The 23,028-nt window shown below is 46.6% G+C and overlaps 1 protein-coding gene across 1 annotated transcript in view; it reads right to left on the bottom strand.

The window, feature by feature from the left end:
* DWA1 (DWD (DDB1-binding WD40 protein) hypersensitive to ABA 1) overlaps positions 1 to 23,028 on the bottom strand; it is a 76,969-nt gene that overhangs the window by 14,923 nt on the left and 39,018 nt on the right. Inside the window, exons 4-12 of the mRNA XM_087394588.1 lie at positions 13,681 to 13,757; positions 13,350 to 13,395; positions 12,782 to 12,842; positions 2,846 to 2,899; positions 2,662 to 2,742; positions 2,481 to 2,520; positions 2,241 to 2,365; positions 1,941 to 2,054; positions 1,394 to 1,510 (exon numbers count right to left, since the gene is read on the bottom strand). Coding sequence (XP_087250714.1) covers positions 1,394 to 1,510; positions 1,941 to 2,054; positions 2,241 to 2,365; positions 2,481 to 2,520; positions 2,662 to 2,742; positions 2,846 to 2,899; positions 12,782 to 12,842; positions 13,350 to 13,395; positions 13,681 to 13,757 — 715 coding nt within the window. The remainder of the gene's footprint in view (positions 1 to 1,393; positions 1,511 to 1,940; positions 2,055 to 2,240; positions 2,366 to 2,480; positions 2,521 to 2,661; positions 2,743 to 2,845; positions 2,900 to 12,781; positions 12,843 to 13,349; positions 13,396 to 13,680; positions 13,758 to 23,028) is intronic.

Here is a 23,028-nt window from a genome sequence, read left to right as displayed (position 1 = left end):
CAGGGGTAGGGCCATTTATAGCCTGGCAACTGGTCAGCATCCAGGAATACGTGACCATCTGCAACAGACCAGTTGGGTCTGTACTTCATCTAGCTACCATGGACTAAGGAAATTTATGAAAGCTATCCATAAACATTGTGGTGAATACTCAATCATGAAGCTCCACATAATTGGTGATGAATGTGGGCTGCTTGCCTAAAGTTGTGCTTCTTTTTAACTTCCATGTAGCAGTAGGGGAACTACAACTTTGAAGGCTGCCTAAGACTACCATTCCGTGCACTACAATATGCCCAGTACTGCATGCTCAAGGCTGAGTTAGGTAGACTAAAATAGAAGTAGACTAGAGTAGACTACTTGACACACTAGAGCCTTGCAAGAAAGCTTCAGGAACCTGTTAACTAAGCGAGTCTTTCAGAGCTCATCTTCATTTCTTCCTTGATCTTATATTCAGGACTTGCCGCATCTCTCCAGGAGATTAAATGGTAGGCCCTAAATATACATTATTAATCATGTCTCAACAACAAAAAACGACTGGGAAAGCAAAAGCTTGACCCAAACCCTAGATTACAACATGAAGTAAGGGAGAACCCTATTCCCAACTCCAAGATATAAAAGAAGCTTCAGTAGGTCTCAATCCTAAACGATATCGAAAAAGACCAAACAAGGAGGTGAATCATGCGAAGTCCTGCCATACTCCGTCAATCGCGAAAACCCAACAATCCCCCACTCTAAGGAATGTGTCTGTCCTGAGTCTGGCTGTCCCTAAACAGTCTCCCATTGCCTCCTCAAGCGTGGGTGACCTCTGACCAATCCATTATCCGAGACAAGATCGCTTTATCGTCTCATAATTGCCTCCAATGGCCTGTGTGCGACATGCACACCAAATCCTCCAAGACGAGATCCTGGAGAAGGATTCCATCTGCTCAGGATACTGCAGAGTCACTTAGTAGAATTTGTGGGTCAATGAAGTGACTAAAGAGATAACAGTCTCACATTTGTATCGACTGAAACTGCATCAAATGTGCACCACCATTGATCGTGTAAATACGTAAGGTTTCAAATATTAAATATCACAATTGGCTGCTCAATACTGCCACCCTTGACTGCTCCAATTCCTCAAATTCATGCAACCGGTCCTTCATAAAAGACCTTCCATCATGACAATTCATGAAAGATCACATGTTAATGGTTAAACTGCAAGGCTTGTATGCTCAAACTTACACCAGAAGATCAAACAGATTAGAAACACCAAAGCAACTCCTCCTTATGAAAGCATAAACTAGAAATTTCTGAAAGTACATTATCCTTCACACCGTGGCATACAAGGACAATATTTGCCAATTTCGGATGCAACGATTACTACTGAGCAAAGAGAAAGGGCTGCTTAGAATACCCCAGAATGATGACCAGACACAGAATATGCAGATAAGGGTGCAATAGCGATTTGTGAAACAATATCTCCACCATAATTGAAGCAGGACAGGTGTGGCTGCGCTCCAACCATCATTATCTGTCCGGAAAACCAGTGTGTAGATTTAGTGTCCTCATGTTATGGCAGGTATGGATTTGTTCTTGCACATGGTTGCATAACATTGGTAATCCCAGCTCACAACATAATACCACATGATAAATTAGAATCAGTATTTCATTATATTCCTTGACTATTCATTTAAGACGATTTGTCTGAGTTATAGATCTCATTACTGTATTTGAGGATCAGAACAGGTTTTTGAAAACTTCAAAAACAAGTTCAATTGCAATAATTCGCTGCTGCAAGAAAATTATTCTGTTTAGCTCCTACATTGATATGCCTTGAGTGCATTGCACAGCAATGCCTGAAATCCCATTGACTATGTCCAAAAGATACTATGCATTCTATTGGTGACAAGTTTCTCTCATAACTATTAGGTGAAATGTATAGCTTTTTGAAGATAGGAGACCTGGTCATTTGCTATAGTAATAGCCTGAGGAGAAGATAATGTTGCAATCCTTGTAACTGCATCAAGACCGGGAAGACTCCACAAAGTTACACAGCGTCCACCTGTCCCACATACCTACATATTAAGGACTCAAACTAAAAAAGGGTTAGAAAAATTTGTCTTGCTCTGTGCCTCAAAAACACAAACCATCCTATATATCAAGACTATTGCATCATACTTTTGAAAACCACCGCATTGTTCAATACCGTGATCTGATTTCAAGAAAGAGGAGTGATGAAAGCTATTAAGGACAATCCTTACCAGCCACTTTTCACTTAAATCAACTGCAGCGCAGCTAACCCATGGAGATTTATTCTGTGAACCCTTTGAAATCTTACTCGCTCTCCAAGGGTCTAAGATGGCAATACAATGTGCACTTCTGCAATCTGATATCCGTTTCTATCATTACTCAGACTTCTTCTTTTGAAGGATTCAACCAAATCCTTGAACTCTAGTCAGCAACATATAAGGATCATAAAGGTGAAAGGTCCAGTAATTTACCCCAGATTCGAGTAGTTCCATCTTCAGATCCAGTAATGACCTGCAAGAAGATTTCGTTCATCACTGGGATCTTCGAATCCAGGGCAGAATATCAAACAGAATTGCATACATTAAGCAGTCATAGATGAAGGCGAAGATACAGCAGAATCGAAGCACAATAATTTCCCAAATAAGCAATTACCTGTTTATGAGATGGTCTTGAACAAATGCAATGTAAATAATCCGAATGACCTTTAAAGACCATGCTAATCTTTTCTGTCTCCTAAAAAATTCAATATACCAACTCATGAATTCCACAAGATGAATTCCACCCTGAAATCAAGCTTGGAAAAAAAATATAAGAGAAGCCCATAAAATGTACTCACTAAATCCCAGCAATAAGCAAGCCCATTCCCTGCAGCTGAGAAAATGCATCCTTCCTGCCTCCCAAACAAAAGCCACAAATAACTTCACTATTCCCATAAAATGTCACAGAATGATAAAAATTGTTATGATGAACCTCATGGTCACACAAATGCTTATCATGTGAATATTTTGATAGCCTAATTTTTGAAGAACCTGAGGGATTGACCTAATTAAGAGCATAAATGCTTTCTGAATTTGGGCACCAAGGCCTCAACATTGATCAATTTCGGAATTGGATAGGGGACTGATGCAAGTGCCAAGTTGGCATTACATGCAACCCAAATTAGGGTATGGAGTCCATAATGGAGTACCACATTTTGGCTAACCATTGAGCCACGGTTTGATTGTCATATGGACAGCAAGCAAGCTCCCATATGGGCAGCATATCTGGCTACGCCATGGGCAGATATGGCCCAGCCAAAGGGGCTCAAAGGCCTACCTTATTCAGGCATACAGGAAGCTAACTAGGGCCTCAAATAGCTGCCTACATGTCAATGCAACAAGGGGTCAGCCCTTCCAGCTTGGCCACTCACCCTACAAAACCAGGTCAGTCTGTTCCAGGGGCCTGGTTGAGAAGATCTTTGGGTTTTACTCTCAAGTCCAGAACTCTATTGAAGCCTCTAGAAGGCATGCAAACAAGGAGAGTGACAGCAGTTGAGGAGCATTGTGACCACCTGAGTCGTGCACAGTTTGGTGCAGCCTAGGGCTGTAGGTAGGGTAGCACTAGGCTGCCTATGTGGAGTACTTACTGTGACAGTTTCGTTCCTTGATCAGTCCCCAATTGAGAAATATGCTGCCTACTTTGCTATATATTCTTCCAAATCTGAGTGAGATGGATGTGTGTGTGCGTGCGTGCGTGTGTGTGTGTTCAGAGACTGTCCTTCATCTACTTTGGCAATGTCAGTCTACTCGGAACCTCCTGGGGAAAATTTCAGATCATCTTCGCCTCTGTTTCCCGAGTCACATATTTGGGAAACTTTTTTGGTTATTTGGCAGATTTAAGACGTCTTTATCTCAATACTCACTCTTTTTCTCATGGGTGAGATATTGGGCTCTTTGGACAATTTGGGAAGAACATAATTTGGCATATTTGGGCCGTCAGTTTCAAAAGTCATATGAATCCTTTAGAGCCTCATTGCGGCAATCTTTATATGATGCCTGCCATGAGGGTGATATACATGCATCTTGCATTGAGCTTTTCTTTTTATGCTTCTGATCTGTGGAATACTCTCCATCTTGGAGACTTTCCCTCTTGTAAAGTTTTGATATTATAAATATATAGCACTGGATTTACTAAAAAAAAAACGTGTGTTCACCCACCTAGACAAGATTTTGATTTGTTTTTTCTTTGGGTTAGATATTGGGCACTTTGGACTCTATGGAAAGACAGAAATCATAGAATTTTTGGTGATCCAATTTTCTCGCCTTACTCTTTCTTCAGGAACTCTTTGTAGCAATCTTTTATGATTGCTTGCAAACAGGGTCTATAGATCAAGATGTATAACTGTCCTATATTGAGATCTTCTCTTGATGTATTTGAGCACATCCTGCTTTGGGATGCTGACTCTGTAATATAAAGGCAAAAATTCTCACCCAAAAAAATTTAAAAAAATATGTGTGTGTGTGTGAGGTTTGTCTTTGACATGATTACAGAGGCAAGAGGATCTGCCTCAGTCACCTACTTCAACCACTAACAGAAGGAGGCCCTTTGCATGAAGGAAGGGGACTATAGCATCAGTGAAGTGTGCCAATTCCAGGAAGACAAATTGGACCAAATCAATTACAATTTGTGGAAGGTGAAGATACAAATCCATGACGGTCTCTAATGGTATCCCAATCCTTTCATTCGACATATTGCATTTGCACATACATAGGACTGATGACATGGCATCCGCTATCTACATATCACTAGGCTTTATATTTATTCAGTTCATTCTAAAAAGATGGCATCCTATGTATTGATTATATTCCAGCATTTTACACTTGCAAATATTCAGTTCATACAATTCTCTGCAAAACATTCAGTTCATACAATTCTCTGCAAAACATTCAGTTCATACAATTCTCTGCAAAACATGTTATTTATTTATTTATTGCAAAGAAAGGAACCTTCTATTAATGCTTGAAAAACTTCATACAAAACAGCAGCCTAGAAGGTGATGAGTATGACAAAAACCGGATCAAGGTTGAAAGAAGAAAAACCAGCCTGTTCCAAAGAAACCCAGCTCATTGCCTAGGGAATCTCTGGTACAGGGGCTAAAAGCCAAGTGCGGGGACTATACAGCCAGTGAATCCCTCGCAGAGTAGAAGTGTAGATAACTCTTGTAGGCCAAGCCTTGCAGAAACGTGCGCGCCTGGCGACAATCGCCCTAGAGCCCGGGGTCCCACGCTCCCAGGTGGAGCACAGGGTGTAGATGATATCCTGCTAGATGGCCACCAAGGTAGCCGAGGGTGAAACCGGATGCTCATCCATCACCAAACTAAAGCGAGCGACCCGAATGTTCCATGCCGTGATACTGGCTACTACCTCCCACACGCTATCCACTAGAGGGGGGTGAGGATCCGGGCTATCAAGAGGGACCGTCTTATGGAGCTTTATCCTCTGAATGCTCTGACCCTGTATCCAGTAAGCTGGAGAGACCTCATCAATCTCAAACGTGTGACCTCCCTCGGTCAACCAAGCCACCATCCCCTAGGTGTAGTCCCTTTGAAGGCTCTGCATGCGGGTCATAATCCTAAGGGATTTCTTGCTCCGCTACGACATCTCCAAAGACAGTAAGGGATCGTCTCCATAAATCCAGCAGAGCAACAGTGACACTGCCCCTCCCCCCACATCTACTCCAACCACAGGCCAATGGGAAAGCCTTCGTGGGCGGCTAACCAGAAGAAGTAGGAGATCCTCCTCGGCCGCAAACTGGACCATAAACGCTTCCAAAACCTAAAACGGACCTCCTGGGGCACTCTCTAGGCCACCCAGTGCCTCTCCCTCAAAGGGGTCCAAATCAAAGAGTCCATCTGAAGCCTGTTGCCAATCCGTGTGGTGTAGGAAAAAAAGGGCACCTTGTCCACTCGCTCGGCGAGGCCGATCCCTAAGGGCCAAAACCACTCTCCCGGATTCCACTGGACCTCTCTCAATGGCCTACCCTCCCACAACTAGAGGTGCCATCTGGGGGCATCCTGCTCTGGGATGCTGGGAGGATCATTGTGCCACTCCTTCCCCAATCGGCCCACCACTCTAATCATCTGCCAATGAATCCCATCCATCTTTGTGTCTCTCTCAGTGAGTGTCTGAGGTAGACCTCTATGTCCTACACAGAAAAAACCACGTTGCGTGCTACCTTGCTGCATCATCATCCTCAAGGGGACCCCAATCCAAGAAAAGTAACCCAACCATCTCCTGTCCTTCCACATCCGAAGTCCCTCCCACCAAGACTCAGGGATGGCTAGGTCAATCTCCCTCATTTGCTGCCCTGCCCCTTGCAAATGCGCTAAGGCTCCAAGCCTCGCATCTGCCTCTATGAATAATCTGCTCCATCTGCCAAAAGAGCACGTCGGGCCATGCGCCCAACCAATGTGAGTCTACTGCCCGAGCATATGCCCATCTTGATCCCTGGTCTCTACGCTAACGCTCGAACTCCTCTCTGCAACCGGGCTGAGCACGGATGAGGCCCCTTGCTAATCTTCGCCAGACTCTATGGAGGCTTCTCATCAAGGGGGAACCCTTCCCCGTAAGGGAGACCTCTGAGAAGATCCATCTGTGTGAATGTTGTCACTGCCCCCCCAGTCTGGGGTGTTCCTGAGAAGCCCTTGCTATAAGAGGAGCTTCCAAGGCTCTGCGCCCGAGGTGAGGCCGCGCACAACCAGCTTGCCCAAGAGGGCTTTGCTCTACATCTCCGGATCAATGATACCCAAGCCTCCCAAAGCCTATGGCGGCATGATCACAGTCTTTCAAGCGACCCAAGCTCTAGTGTTCCTCGTGCCGTCCGATCCTGCCCAAAGGAAGTTCCGAACCAACTGTCTGAGCTGCCCAATGCACCCTTTGTGAAAGCACCACCACGAGGCAACATACTAGACCGTGGCAAGAAGGACCTGGTTTGCCACTAGGACAGGGCCCGCTAGGGAGAGTTTGGTTGAGCTCTAGTAGAGAAGCTTGTGCCGAACACTCTCAAGTACCAGGGTGATCTACTGCTCTGTTGTAATATCAATATCCACCTAGCATTCGAGGTATCTCGCTGTCTGGCCCCACGAAATCCAGCGGAAGCCAAAGTCGCTCCCCCACTCTCAAATCTCCTATGTCTTCCAGAGCCTGTGAAGAAACAGTTGATCAGCGCACCCGAAGCCTTATAGTAGATAGCCATGGCTACCCTGACTCTCTCAAAGCTCGTTGTGGTGCCCTCTACGTACAAGGCCATGTCATTTGCAAACTCAGAGTCTAGCAGCTCCTCCTCTTGTCTGATTGGGAAATTCAACCCTGTGAGGCCCGTCACCTGCGATCTCAAGTAGTAGCCCAAAGCCTCCGCCACAAACAAGAAGAGAAAGGGAGTGAGGGGACAGCCCTAATGGATTGAACAAGAGAAAGGAAAGGCCTCGCCTGTGTGTCCCACTAGCAAGCATCTCACTAGAGCTCCCTGCATAAAGTGCATAAATTCCTCTAATCCATCTGTCTGAGAAACCCAACCTCTGCATAATACCCACTAGGAAAGACCACTCCACACTCTCGTAAGCCTTCTCAAAATCCAAGAGAAGGATGGCCCAAGGCTGTGACTCCTCCCTCGCCTAATCCACTCCCTCCCAAAATGTGAAGATATTGTCCGCGATGCTGCGCTCCTGAACAAACCCGATCTATGTGTCGTGGATGATGTTGGTGAGATGAGGCCGTAATCGCAAACTCAAGACCTTGGCGAGGATCTTGTATGCTATATCAAACAAGGTGGCCGGTCTCCACTGCCGAATGTCTAACCTATCTCCCCCTTTCAAGATCAAACAAATCCACCCCCTGCTCGAGGAAGGGAGCCAATGTCGAAGATCTCCTAGCAGGCTAGGAGGAAAGGGGTGGAAACGATCTCCCAAAAGTTTCGGAAGAAGCCAGAGTCAAACCATCCTCGCCAGGACACTTCTAGGTCGGGAGGACCTTGAGAACTTCCCAGAGCTCCTCATCCGTGAAAGGCTCCTCCAGACTCCTACACAACTCCGGCGAGACTACCGTCAAAACGTGGTCCCAAACTAGCTCACGGGCCACAAGGCAAGCTGGAGTCTTCCTCTCCGTCTGAAAGAGCTGACTGTAGAAAACCATGGTCAGCTCTAGAATCTCATGTGGATCAGTGTGCATAATGCTTTGCGGATCCCGTAAACGCTGCAACTGCGTGCCTGCCGATCTAGGTCCAGTGGTATGAAAGAATTGCTTCGTCATCTTGTCCCCCCACCGGGCCCGAGAGGAGTGATAGGAGAACTCAGCCCGCCGAACCATCGTGTCCTGAAGCTCAAGGCATACGCTCTCAAATCTGTCACTAAGTCACTGGGATCTTGGGTCCTGCTCCCTGAGCCTCTCTATGGAGGCGAGGTCTCTCCGCAGTGTACGCTCACGCTCCTGAAGAGCCCACCTCCATCTAAGGGCGTGAGATTGCAACTCCTCACTGCTCCTCTAGACCGCATCGGCCACCCACGAAGCCAAGCCCTCGCAAGGTGTTGACTCTGATTGCTACCAAATCATAACTTGCTGAATCTCCCCATCCTGCAGGAGGTCCTCTAGAATACAGACCCCCTTTTGGGAAAGACCTCGGCGGGGTTTCTCTAGGTGGAGTACTGCTGGAGAGTGATCTGACATGGTGATACCTACCAGAATCTCGATAGAGCCGCCTCTGTGTAGTGCCTAGCCCCCAATGTAGAAACGGTCCAGCCTCTCAAGCAATCCATCATGTCTCCTCTAGCCAAAAGAGAAGAGGAGGCTTCCAGGTATCATTCTGAACTCTAGCTCTTGCCATGGGTCTCTGCCACTAATCATGAAGATGAACTACTCCCAGGTGCTCCGCTCTACTGGTGGCATCTCAGAGAGTGAGGCACCATCCTACTTGTCCTCCCCAAACTCCAGGTTGTTGAAGTCTCCTCCAACAATCCAGGAGTCTAACATTTGGAAGACACTCTGTCAACCTCCTCCAAAAGGCCAGATGGTGCCGTTTGCACTCCGGGGCATACACGTTCAAGATCCCAATCCCAAACTCTCCCATCCTGACTCCCATCCAAACTACCTGTCTTGGGATAAGCTCACCCTGATCATAGACCTCTAAGGCCATTGTCTGTGAGACCGAGATGCATACCCCTCCGCTCCGTCCTATGGCACAGGACCACACCTCTGGGCCTCTCCCCAAAAGGAGATGGTGTTGCCGTCTGGTGTTTGCTCCTTTATCAAAAGGATGGCCACTGCCCACCCTACCACTGCCCTCTACAACTTCTATGGAAGGATCACGTATTGCAGTTGACTACGAGCATGGTCATGGAGGCCGCGCACGTTCCAACTCACTATGGTCCAGCTCATGAGGACGGGGAAGTAGAAAACAAGGCTCTCCTATGAGTGGGTGCTTCTTCCAAAAAGACTACCTTTTGTGACTTTGCCAAGGGTTTGGAGGGCCACTAGTTTGTGTCCGTAGGTCGGCGTACTAGGGTGGACACTGGCTCAATGCCAACTTCCGTGCCCACTTCATCATGAAGGAAACTTCCACCCCGAACAAATCAGCACACTTCTAGAGTGGCCAACAGCATGCCTGATCGATCTTTGCCTCAGGCAGCAATCTGATAACCCCTATTGCCAAACCACACATCGGACCTGAAAATTCACTTGAGCACCATGGGCATGCCAAAGGTCCAGTCCGTGTGGGCCCATCCACTCGTCCATCATGCGTGAAATCTGATCTCCCAACATAGCATCAAATACCACTGGGGACCACTTCTCCAACCTTGTGGAGGTGAACTGGAATCTCCAAACTGGGTGTGTCTGAGAGCCCACTACGTTGTTCGAACCCACTTTTTGGGACTGCAAGATCACAAGCATCACCTCCAAGGGTTGAGGGTAAGAGTCCGGAATCTCTAGATAGTTCCACGGCCCCAATCTCCAAAAGTCCCGCGGTAGAGGACACCCAGGCTGAAGTTTGGGAGCTGCTTTCCTCTTCCCTCTGGCTCCCCTCCTGAATTGAGGGAGGGGACGGGATACTACGACGAGGAAGCGAAAGGGGACGTTATCTTATCCTTGCCCGATGGCAAGGGAGTCGAGGGGCGGGAAGGCTGAAAAACCTACTACGAAGGGGGAGGGGGGCAAAGGGGGGGGGGGGAGGGGGACGGGTGGTGAGAATGACCATAGCAGGAGGGGCAAGGGGGGGAGGAGGGGGCGGGGGGAGCTCGGGAGGAAGAGGAGGGAGTGGAGAGGGAGAGGGATCCGAGGCGTGAGGGAGTAGGGACGACCATAGGCCCACCCTGCTGATCAAGCTCGCTGGGGCTCTGGATCCACTCCTCAACCGTTGGCGGGCTAACCTTCGTAACTTTCGCCATCGCTCATGGGGCTCGTTGCTGATACAAGGCTGACTGCAGACACTGGACCTTCATCACGGGAGGATCAACTCGTTGAATAGTGGCCCTTGCCGCAAGGGGGGAGGTCTCCAAATATAGGCTCCTGCAGTTACTCCTGCAGCTGTGCCTCTTGAACTACTCTCTCTCTCTCTCCCCCTGCGTCTAGCCCGCTGCCTGCGGCGCTTTCAAGTCAGTTTGCTTGGTTTCTTTTTCTTTTTAACCTATGTCCAAACCCCTTCTGAAGGTGTCAGCCAAGGAGTCTGAGACTCCTATTGCTCCTGCCTAGGAGGGTTGCTGGGCCCTGGCCTGCTGACTCTACCTGCCTTGCGGGGGTAGGGGGGGAGGAGCCTGGCCTTGGCCGCGAGGGCAATCTCTGGCTAAATGACCCATCTTCCTGCAACGAAGGCACTCTCGCCTTGTAGCCCAGAAATCTCCACCTGTTCCTTCTCATGGTTACTGCGGAATTGAATGGGTTGAATTCTCTTTGCACGGGAATGAACTGCCATCCATCGCTTCCCCGCGCTTGAGATCCACAAACAAGGAATCTTATCAGGAATCTAACCAACTTTTTAAGCCCATGGCTCAGCTACAGAGATTTGGGAGCTGCAGTCAGTATGTGTGGTTTTACTAGTGGCTAAGCTTTGTAACTATTTGTGGGCTGAAGCCTTACGCACGTTTGCCGCTTGAGTGCATCTGTAGCATTGTGTCATGGCTGTATGTTCTTTTCTATTTGTAGTCTTAGAAGGCAATTATTGCTTGCAATAAAGAGAAGAATAATAGGAAGGGCAAGCCTGGGACAGGCTAAGCCAAAGACCCTATTGAAATCATCTGCAGAGAAGAGATGCTCATTGACACATTGTCACCAACTTCACGTATTTGTTATAAGCTATTTATTGCAATAAAAGCAACAACGATAGAACCAGGAGACATGTAGACAAAGACTGATACAAAAAAAATACAGCCTAAGCCTAGATTGACATTAAAGAACAAGATCTAGAATTGCAAGCAAACCATCAGATTCAATTATAAAAAAGAAGCCAAGGCTTTGAATGTAGGCCAAGGTTGACATGAGCTGAAACCGGCTGCTGGCATGAAGGCTTCTGAGCTCAAGAAATGCATATGGCAAGTGGCACGCAATCAGCACTGAAGTGGGATATCTGGAAGGGAGCAGAGGATGCACAAGTGCCGCCCTGTTTTGAGCTAAAACAGTGTTTTTCCTCTTCCTAATACAAACTTTAGATAGGTTGGTATTGGACCGAGTTTCCTTGACAAGGGTCAATTGAACAACAAACCAAGATTGAAGCTGACTGAAGGCACAGCTAGACCTCTAAAGCTTGCATACTGAGACCTAGAGTATGACTGGACATGCAAGACATAGATGATTGGACAAGCAATTTTTGCATGTCCTTTATTTTGCATGGTCACCCAGGCCGTAAAATATTTTTCTTGTATGTTGGTTGCTGCAACCAGTTGTGTGTGCATGCCAGCCTTACGCAAATTTTCTTGTATGGTTTACGACTGTGGCAAGCATGATGTTCCATGCTGCCATTTGTCTAACATGAACTTTGCATGTGCTCTGTCAAGGCACCAGCAACCTATGTATGGCATCTACATGCAGTCTTTCATGCAATACAGTGACTAACAGTTTGCCCTGAGCTCTCCCCCTGTAAATTTGTACATTTACATACACAATCCATGCATATAAAACCAGAAAAACAAGGACCAAGTGTACTTTTCAGTATTAAAGTTGAGTGAAGAGGATTGACCATTCAGAAAATAAAGGAAACATAGAAAGGTCTTGCTGAAATAATTGTGCAGCCTTCCATCTTACCTACAATCCATCTATAGGAAATTGCAAGCCCAGGCCAAGTGTATTCTGACCCCTTGTCTTTTCAAAGCTTCGCCTCCCCATAAAAAATAATACATGTTTTGCACAAGCATAAAACTATAATTCCATTAACAAGTCATATGCACATGCACAGACACTCACTTCAAGATTGCATGCAAGCACACACACCGGCAAGCATTTACAAAATGGTATTCATATTAGTTTATGTTTAAGTCCAGAAATGAGGGGAAATTTGGTCATGATGAAGGCTTGCACTTTGAAGGTGAACCGATTAGCATTATCAGGCATTGAAGTCCGTAAGTGCGACATTCTAAAAGTTTAAACCAAAAGAAGGGTACTTTTTGTTTTTCCCAAAGGACGAAGGACAAGAAAATATAAACACATCATTCACTTGATATGTAGGATGAGCATGCTAGCAAGGGTAATTCGTAGAATTCACAACCGATTATTAAATATACACATTTCATTCTGCTTTGAACCAAATGACTACCTGTGAGTTTGTGGCAAGACCATTATTCTCTGGCATAGGGGCTAAGGCCCCCCGTGGGCCCCTGCAATGGAACAACTATGTCAAGGTTCCACCTTAACAAGCAGTCAGGCATAATCATGCAAAAATACAATTGCAAACTTGTTCTTCTCTTCAGAGGAACATACACTACCTCAGTCCTCTGCACTTGTGCAAGAGGACAAAGGATAACCAAAGTCACATAGCTATCGTTTCGGATACCATCCCTATAAATTACCCCTGAACACTTTGTGCAAGTTCCAAATAGCAGGGAAAAATGAAGTGCCTTTCTCACAGAATGTCGAACTAAAGCAGTATTCATTTTATGTACATCCAAAATTTAATACAGCACCCATACGCCATAACATCATATGAGGCCTTTTTGTCATGCAACGCTAGCTGTAAACAGTTCAGCATGCAGCCCCTTCCCACAATTTATCAATGACTTTATGAAAAGACGCCTCTTATTTCATAGATTTACAATGACTTCATTCTCTGTTCGCATACAAGCTTAACATCTATAGAGGAATCCAATGATTGGTATGTTACAAACTTCTGCTGAGGGTTTCTCAAAACAAAAGCTGGTTCCCACCGCTTTCCTGCAATCAAATTCACCAAAAATAAAAACAAGAGAAGAAAGAAAATCGACTATTCAGAATAAGTTGCATCCGTGACTATGTGCTATCTAGGGATGTCAATGCCAAAAACCATCAAATTTCTTCTAAAAGTCCTATTTGATACACCATGCATTTGAACAGCCTTTTAATATTGCTTGTGATAGATGAACAATCTTGGGGCTCCTAGTACAGGATACTTCAAAAGGCTGGAAATAAAATGGGCTCAAGAAAGTCTAGAACTAGCCAAGATATGCCCTTTTTACTTACCAACATCATTTCCAGAAGCTACTCCATGTGCAATATCTTGCCAACGCCATCCCTGAATTCTTCCATCATCCCCACAGCTGCAACGAACATCAATCAGGGCAGAATCTCAAAACGGTCAGGTATTTAATAGCTTATGCAAGATCACTACTAAAATATGTATCTACCATGAATTACTAATAAGCTAACTGGAGTGGCACAGATATACCCCTAGCGTTGAAGCTCACTCACCCAGTGTTACATCCCAATCAAATGTGGCATGACATTGGATGGATCGCTGGATAGAGGTCCTTAAAGAGATTATTTAGCAGCTTGTCATAATTGGAGTGTGTAGAAAGTTGTAATCAGTGTTCCGACTATGTAAATATTGTTGTGGTGTGAATATAGTTGGTTACGGACTTTGTCACTTAAACTAAATGATCAAGGCCTAAGCATGTCAATGGGTGGTTCTCCGTGCGCAGATTCTAAAGGGCTATAGGGTGTCGGATTGCCAAAAGGCAATCCATACACATAGCCCTTCATTTAACCTTAGAGAAGGATGAATGAGAGTGACCCAAGGAGGGGGTGTGACATCAACTAGCAAAGAGGGCTATGCGCAAGTCTTCCACCCAGCCATGGGTCCTAGAAAGCTCCCGTCTCAGTTTTCTCACGTGAACTCTCCACGAGTTCCTTCTGTGTTCTACTTCATTGGAGCTTTCTCCAAAACCCTCCCCTATGCCCAATGCTCACCATGTAGAATCTTCTTCCTAGAGCCTAGCCTTATTTATTTATTTATTTATTTTTTCAAAGAAAGGAACCTTCTATTAATGCTTGAAAGATTTCATACAAGACAACAGCCCGGAAGGTGCCGAGTATGAAAAAACCAGAAAAGGCTGAAAGAAAAACCGGCCTGTTCTAGAGAAGCCCAGCTCCCCGCGGTAAGGGATGCCCAGGCTGGAAGTTGGGAGTTGCTGGCCGGGAAGACGAGCCTCGTTCCTCAGGATCCCTCTTTGAGTGGACCTGCTGCTACAATGAGGAAGCAAAAGGGAGCGTCATCGTTCCCTTGCCTGATGGCAGGGGTGTCGAAGCAGAAGAGGCTGCTACTTAAGCGGAGAGGGGGGCGGCGGGAGAGTGAGAGGTAGGGACGCGGGAGACAAAGGATGGTGGGCGGGTAATGAGGGTGACCATAGAAGGGGGCTGAGGGGGGGGCAGGGGGCGGGGGGAACGCGGGGGAGGGAGGGGGAAGTGAAGAGGAGGAGGGGGAGGGGTCAGGGGGAGGGAGGGGAGGGGGAGGAGGAGGGCAAAAGGGCCACCACAAGCCCCCCCTGCTGATCAGGCTCACCGGAGGTCTGGATCGGCTCCTTCATGGCCCTCGTCGGGCTAGTGTCTACGGCTTCCACCATTGCTGCATCTGGAGCTCCTGGGGCTCTCTACTGCTGCAAGGGTGGGTGCGGAGGCTGAACTTCCGAAGTTGGAGGATTGACTAGATGGACAATGGCCTCTGCTACTGGGGGAGGTGACTCCAGCTGTTCCTCTTTCAAGGCCTCTCGGTCAACCCTGACCCTCTCCCTGAGGTTGGCCCTCTGTCTACGACGTTACGTATCTACTTGCTTGGTTTCTTTTTCTTTTTAACGTGTGTCTAGTTCCCTTCTGAGGGGGTAACCCATGGGCTCTGGGACTCCTGCTGCTCCTACCTGGAAGGGCGCTGAACTCGGGCCTACTGACTCTACCTACTCTGTGGAGGAGAAGGGGGAAGCGCACGAGGGTGGCCACTAGGGCAATCTCTGGCGAGAAGACCCATCTGTTTGCAACGAAGACACTGGCCTGATAGCCCCGAGATCTCCACCCTCTGGCGAAGTGTGCTCCCTTCCAGGGTCTCGAAAAGGATTAGCTCTAGGAGGGACTCCGGACTCTCCACCACCAGTCTGATCCTGGGGACTCCATCATCTGCTAGGACAGAGGCGGCCGTCTCTGGCAGGGACTCGAGCATTGTGCCAAATGCCCGGCCAATGGAAGGGAGGATGGCTCGATACTCCTTGGGGAGCCCTGGGAAGTGGAGTGTAACCGAAAACCGTGGAACATGGTGTGTCGTATCCATGTCCTCCACTGTGAACCCATGATACCAAGGAAAGAGGTAGACAAGGTGCCGGCCAAGGAGAATGGGGCTCTACTCCACAAGGGTCGAGGCGGTGTCAGGGAAGCTCAACTAGATGAGGAAAACACCTCGTCCATAGATGGTGACCTCCTGGATGTGCTCGCCCTCTAATGTTAAGCTCGCCTAGATCCACTCTCGCACCTGTCTCCATGTAGGCGTGAGGCCCGCAATCCTGTCCACAAGCGCCTTCTCCTGGAGGGACTGGACTGCCTGTTGTACCTATTGCTTGTCAACTGTAGAAAGAAGAACCTTAACGGCTGTGGGAGTCGAGGGTGCTGCCATAGAGCCCCTCTGGCCAAACCAAAGGTCACGACCAAGATTTCCTTTCAACGTAACAAACACGAGTGCTCCCGTTGCAGGGAGGCAAATGATAAAGGCACGAAGCAGAGAGGTGAAGGAGAGAGAAGGAGAGGGCAAGGGAGGAAGAAGGGAGCAAGGGGAGGAGGAGGAGAAAGGAATGAAGAAATGGAAGGAGGTGGGAGAGGGGGGAGAAGGGGAGAAGAAGGTGAGAGGCGGCGGAATGGCGGGGGGGGGGGGGGGGGGCGCACTGGCGGGAGGGTAGAAAGGCAGGAAGAGGTTCGAGGCGGCAAGGAGGGGAGGCGAGGAGGCGGAAGGAGGGAGGGAGGGGGGGCGGGAAGCAACAAGGGGGAGGCGGAGCAAGGAAGGCAGCCGGGGGGGGAGCGGAGGTGGAGCGGGGGAGAAAGCAAGGTGGGGGGCGGAGGTGGAACAGGGGAGATGGCGGAGGTGGAGAGTGAGGAGGAGCGGGGGAGGCAAGGCGGAGCAGGGGCCGGAGGTGGAGCGGGGGGGGTAGAGCGGGGCGGGCCGAGCAGAAGTGAAGCGGGGGGAGATAGAGCGAGGGGCGGAGGTGGGCAGAGGTGGAGCAGGGGAGGCAGGGCGAAGCGGCGAGGGAGGAGGGGAGAGGCAGGGCCAGCAACGGGAGAGCAAACAGGCCGCTGCAGGCAGAGGGGGGGACCTCACCGAGCAGCTCCTCCATCGATTGCTGAGATTTCCAGAGCCTAGCCTTATAATCCACATTTGCAAGCATGGTCAAGCCCTTTGGTTTCCTGCCTCACCATAACCAAGCCTTAGGCTTCCGTGATTATGGCCAACATCATATTCCCTTCCCCTTAAGAATGTTTTATGTCCTTGAGTGCAAAATAGGGAAACCTCCTCTAAAGATTGCTTACCCTTTCCCACGTTGAACTCTCTTGAGTCTATCTTTTCCCTTAACCAGACATTCCTTATATATTATGCCTTGTTCTTTTTTCTTGTCTATCTAAATTCTTTCTAGTTCATGTGTTAAAGAAGCAGGTTCAATGAGTGCAACAATGAGTGCAACTAGGACTTCATTTCCAATGACATTGTTATCATCTCCTAACTTCCTTTTCAGCCTAGATGTACTCTACATCTTTTTGGTAAAGCTAATTTGTAAGCAAGTTCTCCAATTTTCTATCCACAGTACCTAGGAGACACAACTGTGTACATTTACCGGTCTTTAGGGGTTCTGAAGATTCGAGCACTCTAAGGTAGACTTTCTCACTTAATTCGAACTCCAACCTTCTACGTGTGGGATTGCATAAATCTTCTTCTATCTTGAGCCTTTCTAATGCTATCTTTTGCTAATGTAAACATTTGATTCTATCCTCAAGAAAGCCTTTGGCTGCTTGGATCTTCTTCTTTTTTGAGTCCACCACAATTGTGGCTCTAGGTTGAAATCCATATATCATCATGAATGGAGTCAAACCTGTAGTTGAATGCTTGGCACTATTATATGCAAATTCTAATATGGAAAAATACCGTTCCCAATAAGCTTGCTGTTCACTTACACATGCTCAGAGCATATTCTCAATGACTTGATTGACCCTTTTAGTTTGACCATCATTCTGTGGATGTATCTCAAGTGTTCATATTTAAAGTAGTTTCCAACCTCATAAACACAGCCTTCCAAAAATGGTTGTTAAATTTGCTATCCCGGTCACTAATAATACCGGATGGTAGATAGTTATGCCCCACAAATAGCTTTACTAATTCAGGAGTTTTAACTCTTTATTGGTTGGAATAAATTGAGCCATCTTGGTCAACTGATCCACAATCACCCACACAAAATCATGTCGCCTCTGTGTCCGAGGTAATCCAACAATAAAATCCATGGACATACTTCTCATTTGCCAGATGGAATCTCCAAGGAATATAGCAGACCTCCTACCTTAAGACGTTCAACCTGTGGACCTGGCATTATTTGGCACTTTAATACATAATCTTGGGCGTCGTTATCTATTCCAAGCCAAAAGAATTGCCTTTTCAAAACCACGCATGTCTTCTGAATTTCTAGGTATACCGCACTTAGACTACCATGACACTCAAAAGAATTTGGTGCCTAATGTCATTATTATCGTAGACCATACTACCCTTGTAGAGAAAGTAGCCATCTTCAATACTATATTTTTACCACTTGAGTCATCTATCACCAACCCATGGTGTGTCACCATTTCCACGTGACTCCTCAATGAAATCTCCTTAATTTGTTAGATCCCTCATGATTGCTTTCCATATTTCAAAAAAGTGACGATCAAACTCACATTTGTCTTTCAAGGAATGAAACCGGCCTCTAATCACTCAGAGGGTAGTGGAACTTAACCTTTAATCACTTCAGCACTTATTTACAGCTCACAAAGCATATATCACAACCATTAACCATTGCATGATCACCATTTGGCATTTACCCATTTATTCACAAACAAAACCACTGAAAAAGGGATGGAGGCTAGAATTGTAAGAAAGAGGAGAGTAAGAGAGCAAGAGAGCTGAACGTCAGTTTGCAATAGATAAAGTAATTGAATACAAGAAGAGGGAAAGGTTTGTCTAAGTGACGATACCTTATCCTTCACTAACCATAGTTTGTGAACTAAATGTGGTTAGGGGAAAAAACCTCTAATGAGGGAAAAGTGCCCCTAACTTACTTATTACATTACATTGGTCACTGCTAGAATATAATAATAATTCTAACACCCCCCTGCAGTGCCAATGTCATGTACAAGGAAATGATCAATCACCAAAAGGAGATAAGTTCAGGACACTACGAAATGCCTCAAACTTTTCACGTGGAAGTGCTTTGGTGAAGATGTCTGCAACATTGTCATGTGTTGACACATAGATCATACTGATCTCCCATGCATGCAACTTCTCTCTGACATAGTGATAGTGACCTCAATGTGCTTCGTGCGAGCATGAAACACAGGATTCTTTGCCACTGCTATAGCACTCTGACTATCAGTGAGAATCGGAGAAGGACCCTCCAATGAAAGATGAAGATCAGCAAACAAACGATGCAGCCAAACACATTCAACTGTCGCTGTGAAAGCTGCCTGTACTCAGCTTCACATGAGGAGGTAGCCACTATAGATTGTTTCTTGCTCAGCCAAGAAATGCAAGCATGTCCTAGAAAGAAACAATTCCCACTGATGGACTGCCTAGTATCATAGTCTCCAGCCCAATCTAAGTCACTGTAAGCAAGCATCTCAGGTCACCCCCCCTCGAAAACATCAAAAAAGACTTTGTACCTTGCAAGTAATGCCAATGCATAATCTTTGGGCTGTGCATATATCTGCTCACCTGAGAAACTAAAAATTGAATATCAGGTCGTGTATTGTAGAGATAAATGAGGCATCCAACAGCCTGGCTATAGTGTGACATCAATTGATTCACTTGCATCATGCATTGTAAGCTTCAGCCCCAGCTCCATGGGAGTGGACAAGCTTGCAATCATGCATGTTGAATCTCTCCAAGAGTTCTTGAACATACTTAAGCTGAGACATAACAATGCCACATTTCTCTTGAATAAACTGGATCCCCAAAAAGAAGTGTAGCAAGCCCAAGTCTGACATATCAAATGTACCTTTCAATTGGACTTTGAAATCTGCAATTACTTCCTCATTTGATCCGATGAGCAACATGTCATCTACATAAAGAATGATGACCAAAATATCCCCCCCATCCTTCTTGATGTAGAGGGTGCTCTCAGTTGGACTATTGTACAGCCCGTTGCTGGTTAGAAAGGCATCAATTTTGGCATACCATGCACGTGGGGCTTGTTTCAGCCCATACAAAGCTTTATTCAGCTTGCATACCTGATGTGCATTTCTTGAAATATCAAAGCCCGGAGGTTGTTTGACATAAACCTCTTCCAACAAGTCTCCATTAAGGAAGGTTGTTGTTATGCTCTAGCCGAGATAGCATGACCTCGGATAGATCGGTGGGCATTTTCTCTTAGATGACCAACTTTTGTAATAGTTAATGTGTGTAATTAAATGGTCAAGAGAAGTAACTGCCAAGGTCCTAGGTGAGGGCGTAATGGCATTGACTAGGTAGTTCTAATAGGGCTAGGGCCTAGGTGCATCTAAATGTGCAAATTGCCAAGGGGCAATTGTTTTTTAAAGGAACTCCAAGAGAGGGGTGAAAAAGGATGCATCTAAGTAAGGGCCTAAAATGAAGACATGTGGCCAGGAACTATCTAGGGAATTGTGGGTCTCAGGGATAAGGATGAAGGAATTAACGTTGAAAAAAACGAATGATCGTGCATCAAGTCCCTGGGAATTGGCTGGGTGGAATTTTGGAGTGCCATCGCCCGTGACTGTACTAACGCAAGAGAAGAACTGTGAAGGGTGTGATATTTTGGTATCAGAGCCGGGTTACGAAGGGAAAAGGCGTGGAGCTGAAGATTAAAAAACAAATTGATATCCAAGTACGGAAGCGCTTTCACGTAGGTTTTGTGCTGTCGAATCCGATGAGCAGATTGCGCTGGTGAAAGAGAAGTTGGACAGGTTGCGGATGTTTTAACCCGAGCATGGGAGAAATAACAGGGTAAAAATAAGGCAAGCCTTTCAACGGATGTGGAACGCGGGATTGAAACCGCTAGAAAACCCACGGTTGGTGACGTCGTGACGCCGTTTGGAAAACTGTCCTATCAGCGCAGCGTGGGAAAGGAATCGTGGGAGACCTGAGTATACAACGCTGAGCGGTTGCAGGATCGTGAGCCTGTGAGAAACCAGTGACGTCAAGATGAAATAGTCGACTACGTTAAACGGGGTTGAAACGAGAAGATAGCCACGTAAGGAGTCTATTACGTTCGTCCGTTGGGAAGATAGTCGCAGGTGCGTTGATTGATGACAAATATGATTCCAGCATGACGTGTCAAGGCTCGTGACGGAGGGGGTCTTCTGGTTGAAATCAGAACAGGAACGCAAGTCTGCACAATGGGATTGGAACTAGAGAATCCAGGAAGCATTTTTTTTTCCTTTTTCGAAAAAAATCCTGAGTTGTAGTTAATTCGTTCAATACAGCAGGGATTGTCGTTTATCTTGTCTGTGTATAAGAAATAGGGGGAAATCCATTATTTAAAAAAAAAAAAAAAACCCCCCAACAAAGGAAGAAAAAAAAAAAAACCCCATCTTCCACTGTGAATCTATGGAAGCAGAAGGACAGAATTCAAGAGTGAATCCTAGTGAGTCTAGAGTACAGTCTACACAGCAGATGTCACATCAGGCAACACCTACTTTGATTGGTAGGATTTCGATATTAGAGGATGCTTTACAGCAGATTATGAACCAGCAGCTTCAGGTGAATGCTGGTCAAAATGAGATTAGGGAGATGGTGCAAGCCTTGTCGGCTAGACCGTCTAGGATTGATAAGGGCAAAGCTCCAGCAGAGCCAGAGCCCAGTGTACATTCCTTAGAGCGCGCAAGGGTCAAAGTGCCTAATATCGCTAATTATAGACCGGAGAAGTACGCTGGTCGGATGACCGAGCGCAGCTCTGATGTGATCGAGGTTTGGTTGCACAAGTGGGAAGAAGCCTTCGCCATTTGTGAGATTAGATCCGATCTAAAGAAAATCCGCGAGGCCACACATCTGTTTATTGAGGCAGCGGACAGATGGTGGATAAAGCAACAGAGGGATCAAGTTGCTCCAACCACCTGGGAAGGGTTCAAAGCTGAATTCAAGAAACACTTTCTCCCACCTGATGAAGAATCCCGAGCTTGGGATGCTTATAGAAATCTTCGTCAGAGGAGTTTGTCAGTGGCAGAGTACACTGACAAATTCAGGGAATGTGTTATGAAAATAACAGACCCTCTCCCTATGTCGGTTCAGTTAAAAGACTATATCTATGGACTGAATGACAAGATCAAAATGGAAGTTCGGGCTAAATATGTGACTACACTAGATGAATCTATAGCAGTAGCCCTGAACTATGAGGATGCCAGAGGCAGATCTGGTGGATTTGTGCAGGCAGGGACTCAGTATGAGCACCCGAGAAAAGGGGGATTTCAGAGGAAATGGGTTTCGAAGACAAGTGTCTCGCAGCCAAGTGGCCAAACCAAGCAGGTGAAGCCGGTTGAGGGACCAGTAAAAACAAGTACCACCGTTGGGGTGAAAAGGAAAATAACTCCAATGGCAGCCCGGGCTTGGTCAAAGTCCTCGTTGACCCCTGAACAAAAAGAGAAAGCTAGAAAAGAAGGATTGTGCTTCGGCTGCCTTCAGCGACATCAGTGGAAGGATTGTCCACTGAATAAAGATCGTCGCACGGCTAATATGATAATATCTGAATGCGACGTAGAAATGCAGGGAGAGTCCCAGTGCGGAACATATGCAGATGCAACTGGCAGGACCTTCTCAGAGGTTAGTACCTTGTTTGTTATGTGTATCTGTTGCTAAGTTAGTGACGAGTGCACCTGATAACATCCTATCTAAGCCCGCAGCAACGGGGTATACAGCCTTCAACGATACGGAGTTAATCAAAATGAAAGGGCAAGTGGCCAGTCATGATGTCATTGTGTTGTTTGACTCGGCGTCAACTCACAATGTGATTAACTCCAAGCTCGTGAAGAGGCTGAAACTAAAGACAAGTCCATCTGACTATGCGTATACAGTCAGGATGGCAGATGGAAGTTCAACTTAAGTATGGGACCAAAGGGTTACCCAGTTGGAGCTTCGTATTCAGGACTATGCTGAGAAGCTTGATTTTGAAATGACCAAGCTTGCTCACGCGGATATAGCCCTGGGAATGGCGTGGCATTCTAGGAAGAATCCAGCCATTGATTGGAAAAAGCACGTATATCAATTCAAGATGAATGATGTGCTTTATGTCTTGCGAGGTGAAAAAGATATACCTCAGGGACCGTTGGTTTCCGTGATGGAAATCAGAAAGGCTCAAGTAGAGTTTT

This window comes from Dipteris shenzhenensis, chromosome 23 (genome assembly GCF_047967505.1).
Source record: "Dipteris shenzhenensis isolate YYH24624 ecotype China chromosome 23, Dip_SZ_1.0, whole genome shotgun sequence".
NCBI lineage: Eukaryota > Viridiplantae > Streptophyta > Polypodiopsida > Gleicheniales > Dipteridaceae > Dipteris > Dipteris shenzhenensis.
This window is presented reverse-complemented; position numbering and strand designations above follow the sequence as displayed.